Source organism: Electrona antarctica (genome assembly GCF_951216825.1).
Source record: "Electrona antarctica genome assembly, chromosome: 12".
Taxonomy (NCBI): Eukaryota; Metazoa; Chordata; class Actinopteri; order Myctophiformes; family Myctophidae; genus Electrona; species Electrona antarctica.
Window position 1 is genome coordinate 12,151,809 of NC_136793.1, and position 15,432 is coordinate 12,167,240.

The 15,432-nt window shown below is 43.1% G+C and overlaps 1 protein-coding gene across 1 annotated transcript in view; it reads right to left on the bottom strand.

Annotated features, from left to right (window-relative positions):
- Window positions 1-15,432, bottom strand: part of LOC306934135 (tight junction protein 2-like) — a 72,920-nt gene that overhangs the window by 8,986 nt on the left and 48,502 nt on the right. Inside the window, exons 9-18 of the mRNA XM_079516621.1 lie at window positions 10,760-10,865; window positions 9,334-9,458; window positions 7,832-7,895; window positions 6,317-6,467; window positions 5,659-5,767; window positions 5,280-5,499; window positions 4,147-4,331; window positions 2,652-2,747; window positions 1,520-1,599; window positions 839-1,049 (exon numbers count right to left, since the gene is read on the bottom strand). Coding sequence (XP_079372747.1) covers window positions 839-1,049; window positions 1,520-1,599; window positions 2,652-2,747; window positions 4,147-4,331; window positions 5,280-5,499; window positions 5,659-5,767; window positions 6,317-6,467; window positions 7,832-7,895; window positions 9,334-9,458; window positions 10,760-10,865 — 1,347 coding nt within the window. The remainder of the gene's footprint in view (window positions 1-838; window positions 1,050-1,519; window positions 1,600-2,651; window positions 2,748-4,146; window positions 4,332-5,279; window positions 5,500-5,658; window positions 5,768-6,316; window positions 6,468-7,831; window positions 7,896-9,333; window positions 9,459-10,759; window positions 10,866-15,432) is intronic.

The window sequence follows — 15,432 nt, forward strand, 5'->3', positions numbered from 1 at the left end:
GAAGAACTGTAGGTCCTCTGCTGCCATCTACTGGCTGCTTTCAGGTATCACCATTAGATGTGACAGAACTCAAGTGTCAACATACACAGATGTTTAAATATTGATCACAGGGGTTACATGATGTGAAGCCTGCAGAGCTAGTTCAGGCAGACAACTCAAAGGAGAGCTAATGTTCACTCCTCATCTTTTTGGTGCGGGCTATTTAAACCTCCCAGTCCCTGCTCACAGCTCATTCTTCTTGCTGCTCTGCTCTGCTGCTGCTTCGTGCTTTTTTTGTGTGCTCCCACCACCAACCCAGCATCCACATGTGGGCCCTGTTTCTACGATTGTAATATGGGGCCTACTTCATTCTGTCAAATCTAGCAGTTGGCAAATACTTGATTGTAATTCATGCTTACAGGGAATGAATGATGTGGGACAGAGCCGTGACGCCAAATATGTTCAATTATTTACGCTCTATAAATGTATGCTTAATATAATTATGCAATCCAAGACAGTCTGACTGAAATTAATTATGCTCATGCCCCCCCTGAGGCAGCTGATAGCTGCTCGAGTGGTCAGACTTGAGCGAGAATCCTTGGGTGCGCTGCGCCCGAGTTTTAAAACCGTGTAGTGTGTGCTGCATAAAATAATCGGATAAAATAATCGGGCCCGATTATCCTGTAGTGTGTGGTGCTATCAGATTTCAGATCGAAGAAAATCGGCTAGTGTCAGGCCACCTTGAGACCTTCTGTTTACAATAGCCAAAATATCTGATCTACAAGACGACAACGCTTTGTTATGCTGAGTGGGTGCTTATGCATGCGTGTGTGTGTGTGTGGTACAATGGAATGCCGACCAGTGAATAGGTGCGCGCAGGTCTTCCTCAGCTTGACGGCCTGGTCGTAGAGTTTGCGCGCGCTGCGGTTGGAGCCGGGGATGACCCTGTGCCGCATGGCCTTGACTCCCTGCTTGCTGTCCGGGTTGAAGAAGATGACGATGGGGTACCACTGGGTGTAGTTGAGCGTGTCCACCGCCTTGGGCGTCACGTCCAGCAGCGCGTGTTTGTCCTGAAAGCAAAGCAAGCACGGGACGTCCAAACTTTAGACTACGGCAGAGCACGGGTTCCCAAACACCGGGTCGGGACCCATTGGTGGGTCGTGGACACATTTGTATGGGTCCCTTTATTCATTTGTTTCCTACATTTTGTTTTGAATTATTATTATTTAAAAACATTTTCAAGAAACATTCCCAAAAAGCAATTGTTTTCATGAATTAAAAATAAATTCAATAATTTTTTTCAGTGAAAAAATAAAAATCTAAGAAGTAGTGAAAATGTTCATTAGTTTGGGTCCAATTCCTTTTTTGGGTCACGGGCTAAAATGTTTAGGAACCACTGGTCTTTCTGTATTCAGTGACGCGCGCGCACACACACACACACACACACACACACAGGCGCGCACGTGCAAAGCGGTTCTTTTTCGAAACGGAGACTGCACGGAGAATGCAAAACCGATCTGTGAAGCCACAAAGTACACACCTGCTCAATGATCTGTCGGATGGTGTTGAGGCGAACCACGCCAGAGGACTTCTCAGATCCAGCATCTTTAGGTTCCGTTTCTGATATAGAGACCCAGATACAAGGCAACTGTGTGAGCTCAGTGAAGTAACGCATGATATAGAGACCCAGATACAAGGCAACTGTGTGAGCTCAGTGAAGTAACGCATCTGATATAGAGACCCAGATACAAGGCAACTGTGTGAGCTCAGTGAAGTAACGCATACATGTAATACAGAGTACAGTTGGGTGCCACCGATGTTGTCCCTTATAATTTGACCCATTAAGGCCTGACCTCAACATTTAAAAAAATCCTTCTAAATCCTCCAGTTTTCTGAAATAAATATTTTCACGATTTTTCAAAAATAGCAGACCTACAAGCTCGTAGCGCGCCACTCGGTGGCGCGCTATGAGCTTGTAGATCTGCTATTTTTCAATAGCTAAATTATAACAATGTTTAAAACACCAAAAGGGGTTCCCGCCCAAAATGGGTTAACTGTCCTTTTGCGCAGATCACGCAAATCTCAGCAAAAAGAAAAGGACAATATCGATGGCCTCCAACTGTAGCGCCTTTATCCAAGGCACTTTACATAGATGCACATGCATCACTCCCCACCCCTCAACTAGACTGAGTGGGGAAACATTGAGCAGCGAGTTTGGATGCGCTCGTTGGAAATCACTCAATGGTCCTCCTGCGTACCGTACCACCTGATTCACATAATGCATATACTGTAATGCAGGAGGCAGCAGGACGTTGCGTTATGGAAAACGAGCGCTTCCAAACTCTGACACTTAATAATCACCTGCAGGTCATTTATTGACAGAAGGTAGGACTCATAACATGTCTATGGTGGATTTTTATGAAACAAAGATTTTGCAGATAGAAAGAGCATAATTCAAGCTTTCCGTACAGCTTCAATGTTGGTGAGTTTAACGTACAATCAGATGTGTGGATGGATGGATATATGGGCTCTCAAGGCCAGAATGTTTTTTTTTGCCACTCAGTAGTCAGTGGGCACTCCCACATAACTTCCGGGCACGATGATGCCACACGCATAGCCTCGATACAATGTAGTATACATGCAGACAAACACGCACACACACACAGACTCACTGGCGATGACAAACTGGTCAGGCATCTCTGAGGCCAGCTTCTCATTTGCAGCATCAGCGATGGGTCCAAACAGCACCACAGGACGTCTGAAACCAGCTGTACACAGACAGACAGACATTGCAATAGCTTTGTGGCTCAAACAACTACTCTGTAAAATCCTCATCTTAATTTAAAGGAGGACTTCTTCATAAATGGTCCTCACACATCTTTCTACGGTCTGTGGCTCATAGGAGGGCTGTGGGCAGTTCAGAAACCCATCATCTTTAGACACATCTATTTTTTAAATAAAATATTTCGATGTTTACGATGGGTTCCATTATAGCATGGCAACTTCTGGTTAGAAAGCCTTTCCATTAGCTTGGATCCCCCATCGATGATGTCACTAGTTAGGTAAAGTTAGCTTAAGTTGTGGCAAATTTACAAAAAAAATGCTTACCACTAGCTTTCTTCACAGATGTGTTCATAAAGGTGTCTACAATCACATAAATTTGTTCCAACCCAACTCCCTTGGGAAACTTTGTGACAGCTGCTGAAAGTTGGGGTACCATTATCAACCAATATAAGGTATATTTAAGTAGCATGTGACGTGTCAAAATAGGGGGTTTTCAAGATTCTGAATCCATTGCAAGCATTAGTTTTGCACAAAAACACTCCTTTGCCTAAAAATGCCCATAGCCGTCATCACAAATGTGATGAGGTCAGCACATTTAGGTACATTTTGGGCAAGTGGCTATGGCCGAATTGTATTTTCGTGCAAAACTCATGCTTGGAATGGATTCAGCATCATGAAACCCCCCTAGTTTGACATGTCACAAGCTACTTAAAGTATAATGAAATGTGGAATTCTTTGCCTTATATTGGTTGTTAATGGTACCCCAACTTTCAGCAGCTGTCACAAAGTTTCCCAAGGGAGTTTATGTGATTGTAGACACCTTTATGAACACATCTGTGAAGAAAGCGAGTGGTAAGCATTTTTGTTTGCAGATTTGCCACAACTTAAGCTAACTTTACCTAACTACACTGGAAGACCCTATGAGACACAGACCGGGTAGAAAGAAATGATATGAAGATACGTTGAATAGCGGTGAAGTCGTCCTTTAACTTAGCTCAGAGTGTACATATTTAACCAACAGAGTTAAACTGACGCAGAGTAAATATCTATATTATACCCTCTCGTAGGACCACCCTCTCGTAGGCGGGGAAGAGTAAATATCTATATTATACCCTCTCGTAGGACCACCCTCTCGTAGGCGGGGAAGAGTAAATATCTATATTATACCCTCTCGTAGTGACGCAGAGTAAATCTCTATATTATACCCTCTCGTAGGACCACCCTCTCGTAGACGCAGAGTAAATATCTATATTATACCCTCTCGTAGGACCACCCTCAGAGTAAATATCTCTATTATACCCTCTCGTAGGACCACCCTCTCGTAGGACCACCCTCTCATACCCTCTCGTAGGACCACCCTCTCGTAGGACCACCCTCTCATACCCTCTCGTAGGACCACCCTCTCGTAGGCGGGGAAGCGCGTGGCCAGGGGGACGCTGCCCATGTCGTCACGGTTCTTCCTGGCGTCTTTCCTCTTGGCGGCGCGTTGGCCACGCAGGCGCCAGAAGTCCGCACGGTCCCCGGGGGCCACTTTGTGACAGTTCTGTACACTGGCCAACTGATCAGCCCTGAGAGAGAGACACACAGAGAGAGAGCGAGAGATTGAGAGAGAGTGACTATTGTGCAGTAGGACCCCCACATTGATATATATTTGTGCCAGGGACCCCCAGAATTATTTTTGTTAAAAGAAAATGGAAACATTTTCAATAGTTTTCAAATATTTTCAAAAATAGCAGATGTACACGCTGATGTGATGTTACATGTACTGTACACTCCGTTACTTAAAAAGACAGCTGTCTAAAAGTGCCAGACAGCTTTCTTATAATGTTAAAACAGTTCTAGTGCCGCTAATTGTTTGATCCAGTGTTCCGCCGCTGCATAATACGAGATTCCCGCTATTTGTTTTATGTGTCTAAATCGCCCTATTGTAATAATTAAAACGAAAGTCCGTCTCTGCCGCGGAGCAGGGGGAGAGAGCTTCATGTTGTGATCTCGAAATCGGAAATCGACACATTCGCTGGGCTGCTAGGGCTTCTGGGAAATTGAGTCCAATGCAAGTGGACGGGGGTTTTGTCTGACTACAACAGCCTCACACCCCCCTCCATGTACCGTAGCAAGATGGCGATTGGTGCGATGGAATGTAAACACACGGCGCAAGCTATCTTCGGCGGAATTTCGACGATCAAAAGCCCAGATACTTCAGCGTATGATCTAAAGGTAATAAAACAAAACTAGGCAGCGTAGAACATTTGATTAAAACGCGGGGAACACGTGGTATGGCGTCAAAGTGTTAATGTGAATGGGCTCCTCATAATATGGGTATAATACATGTATTTCATCGCATTGTAGTGACTCGTGACTCGAGTTGACTCGGTGGGGGAGGGGTCCCGAGTCCCTTGGTCCGAGACCGAGTCAAGAATGAGTCAAATCAGGTGCGAGACCGAGACCGAGACGAGAGTAAAGAAAAAGGTGGACTCGAGGCCGGACTCGAGTACTGTCTACAACACTAGCTGTACCTGCTCTTGTTGGGGATGAGCCCTTTCTCCTGGAGCTGCTTGTTGTTGGCGGTGCGGACGGCCAGCCAGTTGCCCAACTTGCCGTCGTACAGGGTGTCCACCACCTTGAAGATGTCCCCCCGGCTGAAGCCCAGGCCCTGGGGACCCTCCTTCTCGTACTCAAAGTGGGTCCGGATGAAGAACGAGTCGCCCCGGCCCGACGACAGGATGTCTTTGTAAACTGTATTAAGGAATGGAAAACAAAAGAAAGAAGTCTATTAAAAAAAAAAAGCCAAGATATTCGATCTACAAGCACACAATGCACACTGAAAATAGCCTAGGGGATCCCAACTCCTAGTACTTAATGAAACACAGGCTTCATGCTTGAACATGTAACCACCTTGGGGTTTGCTCTGGGCCAGGATGGTGATGTTCTCTCCTTTAGGAATCTCCAGCAGGAAGAGCACAGCCTCCTCTCTCACGATGCCTCTGAAGTCCACGTTGTTCACCTTGATGAACGCACACACGCGCACACGCACACACACACACACACTTTATTAAACGGGTGTCTGAATCCAGTAAAAGGGAAGTTAAAATAAAACAGAAAAATAAGAGGATAAAAATATTGGCTCATGTTATCCTGATGACCACGTTGGAAATAAGTGTTTTAATTATGCAATTAATTAATTATGTGTATATCCTGTTATTATTAATTATATTGTGTTTACGAAAATGAAATCAAACTAAATCAAAGCCAACATGTAGTGGTTGAAGATTTAGGTTTTAATAAGACCAGCGGGCCGGGGCCCGCTGGTCCCCAAAATAACCCCAAAATAACTGGCAAAACACTACGATGTTATTGATAATATAACATAAAAATGTATGAAAAAATAAACATATTTTATTTTTATTTAAAACCTTGAAAAATGTGTTTTCATCGTGATACAGAAAAATAGGAACTGAAATTATACTACGTTAGTTCCATCTGACCACTCAGTCAGTCAGTCAGTCAGTCAGTCAGTCAGTCAGTCAGTCAGTCAGCCAGCCGGTCGGAATACCTTCATGATCTGGTCTCCGGTGCGAAGGCCCTCCTCCTCGGCGGGACTGCCGTCCTGCACGCCGGCGATGAAGATGCCCACGTCGTTCCCTCCCGCCAGCCTCAGACCCACGCTTTCACCCTTCTCGAAGCTCACCATGGAGGTGTTGGCTCTGCAGGGAGGAGGAGGAAGAGGAGACAGGGGTCAGCGCCATGCTGGCTTGTGGTGGAATTTTTTTTGGTCAAAATTCCAGTTTTTGACACACGATGGGTATTGTATACCCATCGTAGAGTTAAGGGAGTCCTTGAAAATAACACATTTGAGAACCGCTAGTATAGTGGACTCCTAATGTGCCATAGTGTTGTAGTAAATAAGTTTCATATTCTGAAGAAAACCTCAAAATTTGACATTCAGTAATTGGGTCTTACGATCAAAATAAGAACATCATAATGTTGTATGTTAATGTAAAAAAAGAAATCTGTGTCCGTGGGCAAAGACTTGCTCTTGTCTGTGTACAGACATATTGGGAAGACAGGATGGAATGGCAGAGAGAAGAGATGGGGGGAGGTAGGGACGAGAGGAATGGGAGAGAGAAGAGATGGGGGGAGGTAGGGACGAGAGGAATGGCAGAGAGAAGAGATGGGGGGAGGTAGGGACGAGAGGAATGGCAGAGAGAAGAGATGGGGGAGGTAGGGACGAGAGGAATGGGAGAGAGAAGAGATGGGGGAGGTAGGGACGAGAGGAATGGGAGAGAGAAGAGATGGGGGAGGTAGGGACGAGAGGAATGGCAGAGAGAAGAGATGGGGGGAGGTAGGGACGAGAGGAATGGCAGAGAGAAGAGATGGGGGGAGGTAGGGACGAGAGGAATGGCAGAGAGAAGAGATGGGGGAGGTAGGGACGAGAGGAATGGGAGAGAGAAGAGATGGGGGAGGTAGGGACGAGAGGAATGGCAGAGAGAAGAGATGGGGGGAGGTAGGGACGAGAGGAATGGCAGAGAGAAGAGATGGGGGGAGGTAGGGACGAGAGGAATGGCAGAGAGAAGAGATGGGGGGAGGTAGGGACGAGAGGAATGGCAGAGAGAAGAGATGGGGGGAGGTAGGGAGAGTGTGGAACAGGTGAGGGAGAGTAGGAAGCGTGAGGGAGGGAAGAAAGGGTGAGGGGGAGAAGTGGAGAGACAGAGAAGAATGAGAGGAAAGGAGAATGTGGGACAAAGGTCTTAAATGTAAGCATTAATCATTAATGCGTGCGCACACACACACACACACACACACACACACACACACACACACACACACACACACACACACACACACACACACACACACACACACACACACACACACACACACACACACACACACACACACACACACACACACACACACACACACACACACACACACACACACACACACACACACACACACACACACACACACAGCTGCACTGTCAGCAACTTGAAGCCACGAAGAGAATGCAAAACTAAACCTTCCCAGAGACGAAGGAGAACAGATACGATGATGAATGGAGACATACCCATACAGCTCCTCGTCTTCTGGACTGGGCCTCAGCAGGATCTTGGGTGTGGTTCTGACACCTGCTGTGAATAAAAAAATCAACACTTAACCACAGACACTAATGTCTTTATTAAAAGGATCACTGGGTAATAAGTAAAACTTATTAAAACACTTACATTTTGTATTTATCTTAGAAACAGTTAATCTTTAACAACACCCGTCACAAGTTGATGATGTAATTTGTCCATGTGTGGTCCAGCCCTATGGAATTGTGTGGAAAGCATATGCTAACTAAAAAATACTTCCTGAGGTTAATACGTCAAAACAATATTTTAAATATGTTTTTATTAGTACATGCATTCCAATACATTCCATAGGGCTGAACCACACATGGACAAATTACATCATCAACTTGTGGGTGATACTCTTGAGTAAAAGATTAACCGTTTCCAAAATGAATTAAATATTTAGGGGGTATTTAGAGGGTAAGGCACATACGATTATTAGCCAGGGATCATTTTAAGCAGTCCTGTAATAAGTGGGATAATGAACAGTAAGCCTGTCATTGTTGAGAAACAAACCCCTTCATAAAAACTCATCCCCTTTCCGCCTGTCAGGTTTATTTCTCAACAATGACCAGAGAGAGACAACGGCCCCTTTTCCAGCTCGTGGAATTATGAAGGACATCCCAACCGCAGACTGTTTGAAATGCTGCAACATGGAAAACGTTTTCGCAGTCTCAAAGCCACTGGAAACAGACTGCAAAAAGCTTCTTTCCCCGAACAATCAGATACATGAACGAACTGATAAGAACCAGAGCGAAACAGGGAAAAGGAAAACGCTGTTGCATTGTTTGAAGGAATAGGTTTTACTCTTATGTACCTGTACACAAGATCAAGATGTAACAATAAAGTACAACCTTGAACCTTGAAGCAGGGTTGAACCAGCTCGGTTCAACCAGAGCCCCAAAATTGGAACGCTAATTACGAATTGAGTGGGCAAAACCATACCTACTGTATATTAAATTGTGTATAGGATCAATATAAGTACAGTAAATTAATATATGATAACCCTTCCACAGGAGTAGCTTTTTCATATTTATCACAGATTGTTATTTTCACCTACAGTACGGTATATACATGATACAGTAGGTGAATAGGTAAAAAAAGATTAATTAACAGATATCAACATGAAACTTGCCCAGTTGATTACTTACACAAATACAATGATTTATTGTATTGCACATTTCCTGTAATTGTACATTTAAATATGCAAATTACGCATTATATACTGTAGGAAAATGTAAAAATTGAAAAAGCTACTACTGTGGAAGGGTTATCATATATATATTTACTTATATTGACCCTATAAACAATTTAATATAGGTATGGTTTTGCCTACTTAATTCATAGTTAACGTTCCAAGTTTGGAGCTCTGGCTCATGGAGTAAGAACAAGGGCGGTTCAACCCTGGTGGAAAAGGGGCCAGAGAGAGAGAGAGAGAGACGGAGGGGTACAGTACCCGGGTTCTCATCTGAGTGTGTGTGGCCTCCAGGCTCCAGCGGGGCCCCGGGGCCCTGGGGGTCCTCTGGTACCCTGAACGGTGAGGCCATGGCAGACATCTTGGTTGCTCTGGAATGGTCTTCCCTGGTACAACAACACACAGAAGTACGTTCACACACACTCATACAAGGACTTTGACTTGAGCGGTCGACTGGTTGATGTTAAATCAGTCTTAAACGTTATGTTCCTTTGTGGTAGGGCATTAAGCAACTAGTCGACTAGTTTACTAGTCGACTAGTAAATCCACTAGTCGACCTTGTTGGTACTAGTTGACTAGTTGATACGAAAAAGGAAAAAAAAGTTTATTTTTTTTTATTTTTTTCCTGATTTTGTAGGCCTCAAGATCAGGTAGATTATAGTTATAGTCACCATGTACACAGTTTTTCAATGTACAAACTATTAAATTATTACATTTTTTTAATTTATTTTATTTTTTTACATAATAGGTAGTTAAACAACTAGTCGACTAGTCAACTAGTAAAAATGACTAAAAGTGAATGCCCTACCATGTGGATTGTTGCCTGTGAAGTGTTTGCCTTATGTGCTGGCTACCTTCTTATGTGGATCCTCCTTATGTTGTTGCTGCTGCTACCTGTTGCACTGTAGGCCTATGTCTAACCTCATGTATGTACATACCCTGCTGCTATGTGAAATGAAATGAAATTAAATGATTACTATATTTACCCAGGGTATCTGGGCTAAGCTCAAGAACTTGTTTCCAGCCAGGCCCTGCTCATAGAACATTTCATCGTAGTGGTTCAATGCCTTGTTCAAGGGCACTTCAGCGGTGGTAATTTTAACGTGTCGGACCGCTGATTCGAACTGGCGACCTTCCGGTATCAAGACCGCTCCGCAATCCGTTCAGCCACCGCTGCCACAATGAAACCACGTACTGTAATTAAGTTGGTTCCTTCATTTCTTCATGTACAGTAAAGCGACATTGGGTACTTAAAAAAGCGCTATATAAATCTGAGCTATTATTAGTATTATGACCAATGCAGTGCCACTCTTTTGCACCTTATGATGCACCTCATGTACTATACATGGCTGCTGCTTATTTAGGCTGTGTGTACGATTTATTTTTTCCTCCTTGCCCTGCACAGATTTCACCCACCTGCTGTAAAGCTGTGATGAGACTATATAAAATTGATTCATTCATATCAAGAACCCCCACATTTATTTCTATATCGTCTGAAAATTAAAACAATGCATAATTGATTAAATCAATACGTTTGATAAGCTGTTGCCCTCCCTGCGTGTCTCCATCGGTCCTACCTGTGCCCATCGTGTACCCTGTACCCTGTACCCTGCGTGTCTCCATCGGTCCTACCTGTGCCCATCGTGTACCCTGTACCCTGTACCCTGCGTGTCTCCATCGGTCCTACCTGTGCCCATCGCGTTCGTTGGACGAATGAGAGGAGAGGTCGGACTGGCGCGACCTCCGGCCCTCCGCTGGCGAGTAGGAATGGAAGGACTCCATCTCCGACATGTCTGACAGACGGACGGACGGACACAGAAAGACAAACAGAGACCATCCGTGAAAGACCGCCACCACTAGTAGATATATATATATACACACTGTATACACGCAGATACCTCATTGGCCGATGCATGCTTTACATTGGGAGGGATGTGTGTCATCGCAGGCTGTCATGTTATCTCGGCCCAGTCGTGACCCCTAATGCAATGTAAGTCAAGCCCCCATGCATGTCTACTGAAGGTGGGCTCTCCACAATTAAACTCGCTGGATCCTCAAGAGATTTCCAAGCGGTTTGGTTTGTTTCAAATATTAGAAATGCAGTTATGATAGAAGATGCTATGTTAAATTAAAAATGTGGGTTTTCATATACAAAAAACCCCACGTTATCTTACATAGATGATTATAAATCAGAAAGCATTGCAGCCTCAGCGCAGATACTTTTATACAACTCAGCTTGCCATAACTAATGCAATATATTATGCCTGGCTCAGCTAAATTGGCGACGACCAATGTTGAGGTACAAAATCCCAACGGCCAATGAGGAGTCTACGGATTTATGTTGTGACAACCACTCCCAACACTAACAGATGGCCCCTCTCCAGATGTTGTTCCACCATTAGAAACCCCATTGGATGAGGAAGCCATCCTCAGACAGACAGACCCAAGACATTGCACCCTTTTCCACAGGGAGAAGCAAGACATTGAAGCACTGACCAGTCAGACATTGAAGCCCCCAGGACAGACACCAGACATAAAAAGCCCCTGCCCCAGACATACCCCAGACATTAAAAGCCACTGCCCCAGACATTAAAAGCCACTGCCCCAGACATACACCAGACATTGAGTGGCAACAAGGTAGAAGCAGTTATTGAAGGAGGAAAGCTGGCTGAAGGTTTAGGATCTGGTGCCACCTAGTGGAAATGTGGAGTCTACACAGACACTCATTGTACAAACAAGTTGTTAATGTTAATGCATTAATAATGATTGCCCAAAAGCTTAAAGGAATACATCACCCACAAAATGACTTTACTTCTATACCTACTCACTCACAGTGAGTGAATGTAGCCAGTTCCACCAGACGGTTGTGTTTATATACTCACGCTGAAATGAGTTTGTCTTTGACGTGTTATTTTCAATCTTAAAAAAACAAACATTTAAAGGGATATTTCTCTTTAAAATAAAACAAACATTAACAAAATATACAAAAACAAATGAAAAAGGTAATTTTAGAACCATGGGGACCATGATTTTTAAATAACTTTTTTTATTAATTTGTATATACTTTTTAATGTTTATTATTTCATTTTAAAGTGAAATATCCCTTTAATAAGTAACAGACTAATAATAATGAGGCTAGTGCACATCAACCAAAACGTTTTAAAGAATACAGTGATACATGCCATTATAAGGAATAATGATATAAATAAGGATATTGCACAAAATACAAACACAATTGAAAACACATCTATGATTTAAATAGAACCCTAAACAAAAAGTGGTCTTTTAAGGTCCTTCATGTGGTCCCTGGCCATGCATTCCGTAATGTAGGAAAGCAGGGATTAAAAATAATAATAATAAAAATAATAAAATCGCTGAAAATGATTTAGGCCATCCCAATCTGGGATTTGTAACATTTGTTCACAACAATGTGAAAGGAGTCCTCGACACTAGTGCGGTTTCCTAAACAATGATTTGTTTTTACGTCTGGATAGTGGATATATAATACAATTTGTATTGCTAGTTTGACCGACTTTAATCCATGAGGATTTCTATTTTGGAGACATTCAGACCACAACTGTTGGCATTTGTGTGATACTACTGCAGAAGAGGTTCAGTTCAATACAAGTATGAAACACAGATCCATGTGCAGTTCTGGATGAGTTGAATTCCCAGATCTTATACAGCAAAAGCTTTTTTGTTTTTGTTTTACCTTTTGCAACTATTTATCTTTAGGATGTTTTTGTCCATACTGGCAAGGATGGAGCCAGAAAATAATATGATACTGTTCACCACTGTTATAGCCGAGAATAGACTCTTATAACCCATATCACCACCACCACCAAGGTAGTCCCACCCTGAAGTCCTATTCAGGGTGGTGGTACCCTCCCTGCTTCACAGTCAGATGAAACCCCCCCCTGCACCTAAACATACAATATGAAGGAATTTGCGTTGGGCTTCATCTGAGTACCGATAAGGCGTTTTATTTTATGCAAAGAGAAGTCCAGCACGCTTCAGCCAGTTGATGGTATAAAACGGCTCGTCACAACACCTGGGCACTTCAGGAGAGACTATAGAGCGTCGCAGTCCCGCCCCCTACCATGGACCAAGAAATTATTTTTTCCCATAGACATTTCAGAAAGTATTTATTTAAAGACGGTTACGCCGCGGACAAAGCCAACTTGAGTCGTGACAACTCATGACAACACAAACAATATTTTGGACCAAACAAATAATTACAAAGAAGAAAAACAAAAAAAAAGTGTTGTAACCTGCTGTTTTTTTCTTCTTTCTAATTATTTTTTCGGCCCTAAAAATTGTGTTTGTTGTCATGATTTGTCACGACTCGAGTTGGCTTTGTCCGCGGCGTAAACATCTTTAAATAAATACTTTCTGAAATGTCTATGAGGAAAATGAACGGAGAATCATTTCCTGGTCCAGGGTAGGGGGCGGGACTGCGACGCTCTATACCCAAATGAAACACTGGAGCACTCGGCGGGTCGGCACGTATTTATTATTTTGCAGGGGTTTCCACCTGCGTCTTCCACAAAGAGTCAAAACAGATGTTTGTGTGCAGTATTTTATGTGGGTAGTCTACTGCTGAAGTGCCCAGGTGTTAAATTCTCAATCAGATGAATCTCCTGTCACAGAAGGGGGGGGGGGGGAGCTTGATGCATATCAATCAATCAATGATTTAGATAGATGAGGGATGGTAGCGGTGTATGCCACACAAAGGCTGAGGTTAGTGGTCCTCAGCTCCTATCAGGGCCCACAGACAGACATACACACGCACGCACACACTACAGCATGTGATTCAATGATTTAAAATGTGTGTAATCAAACTGAATGGAAGAACTCTACACCAAAGTCCTGCACGTCCACCGCTCACATGCCCTTCCATGAGCCATCCTGCCTCCAGCGCACTGCCGTGACTGAAATGTGAATTATGACACTATTATGATCTCCTTACATGAGAATAAAGGGATTCAGCAGGGCTGTATGCATTGTTGCATATGAGAGAGAGAGAGAGAGAGAGAGAGAGAGAGAGAGAGAGAGAGAGAGCGAGAGCGAGAGCGAGAGAATTTGGCACGGTGGTGTGAAGTGACAATATTACATGGAATAAATGTAAATGTTTCAATGATAAACTTCAGTGAGGCACTTCATACACTGTTAGGACAAAACATTAATATGTTACAATGCTGAAAATTCCATAAGCAATAAGCATCCTTACCCACTTTATGACTAAGGCTTGTCATGCAACTTTCTGCATTCAGAATAAAAAAAGGTTGTTACCTTTCACCTTTAATATCATCATATAATGATGAAAAAAGCAATAAGACACACTCTGGTCTAGACCAGTGGTTCTCAAACTTGTCTGGATTCAGTACCACCTTCCCCCGATTTCTGAATCCAAGTACCCTCTTTATACCAGACTAAAGCATTTTGCTTAGAAAACTACAAGAGGACACCATAGCATTTGATGCTATGAATGAATGATAACCCACCTTAATAATAGAGGGTACACACATGGAAGTTATGCGGGAATGCCTACTGAGTGGCAAAAAACTACTTTCTGGCCTTGACAGCCCATACATCCAAACAGAAAAGTCCTATTTGATTGCATTAAACGACTTTAAACTTTAAAGGGGGAGAGGGGAGTTGCACCACTCAGTTCACACAGGTGTGATTTTTCCACTTTCTCTCATGTACTCCCTGCAGCACCTCCACGGACCCCTAGGGGTAGACATATCCCCATTTGAGAAACACTGCTCTAGAATGACAGAATATAAATCCGGTTAACATAACATCAAGCAAACAACACAAACGAGTGTTACTTGTTCCATTGGCATTATTCAACTTAAAAATACACACAATACAAAGTACATAGTGATTAAAATATCTTTTATTGAATTTAGGAAAATAGATTAAAAAGTTTTAGAAGCTTAGAGCAGTGAAAAGAGAAGTGCAAAGTTATGGAAGAAACAAAAAAAATATGCTTTTACAACTTTTTGCTCTGGTTGTAACAGCTTTATATTAAGGCAACACACTCAGTCTCTCTGGGCTGGTTCTTCCATCTAAAAGTATGACATATTATCTGGAAGAGAGAACAAACAGAAATTGCCCTTTTGAGCAATCGGGAGGAAATTGCTTTCTCTGTCGTCAATATTGAGTTAAATTTTCATTTCAATTCAATTCAATTTGTTTTTTCCGAAACAGAAACGGGGCCTCAAAACAACATTTCAGGTCATCACAGCCAATGCTCAGCAAGACCTTATTATAAACCACTTGAGCCCTGTTTTTATTTGTCGTAGGATGGTGGCGCACCGTGGAAATAGACGATTATAAGCTCACAATGTTCCA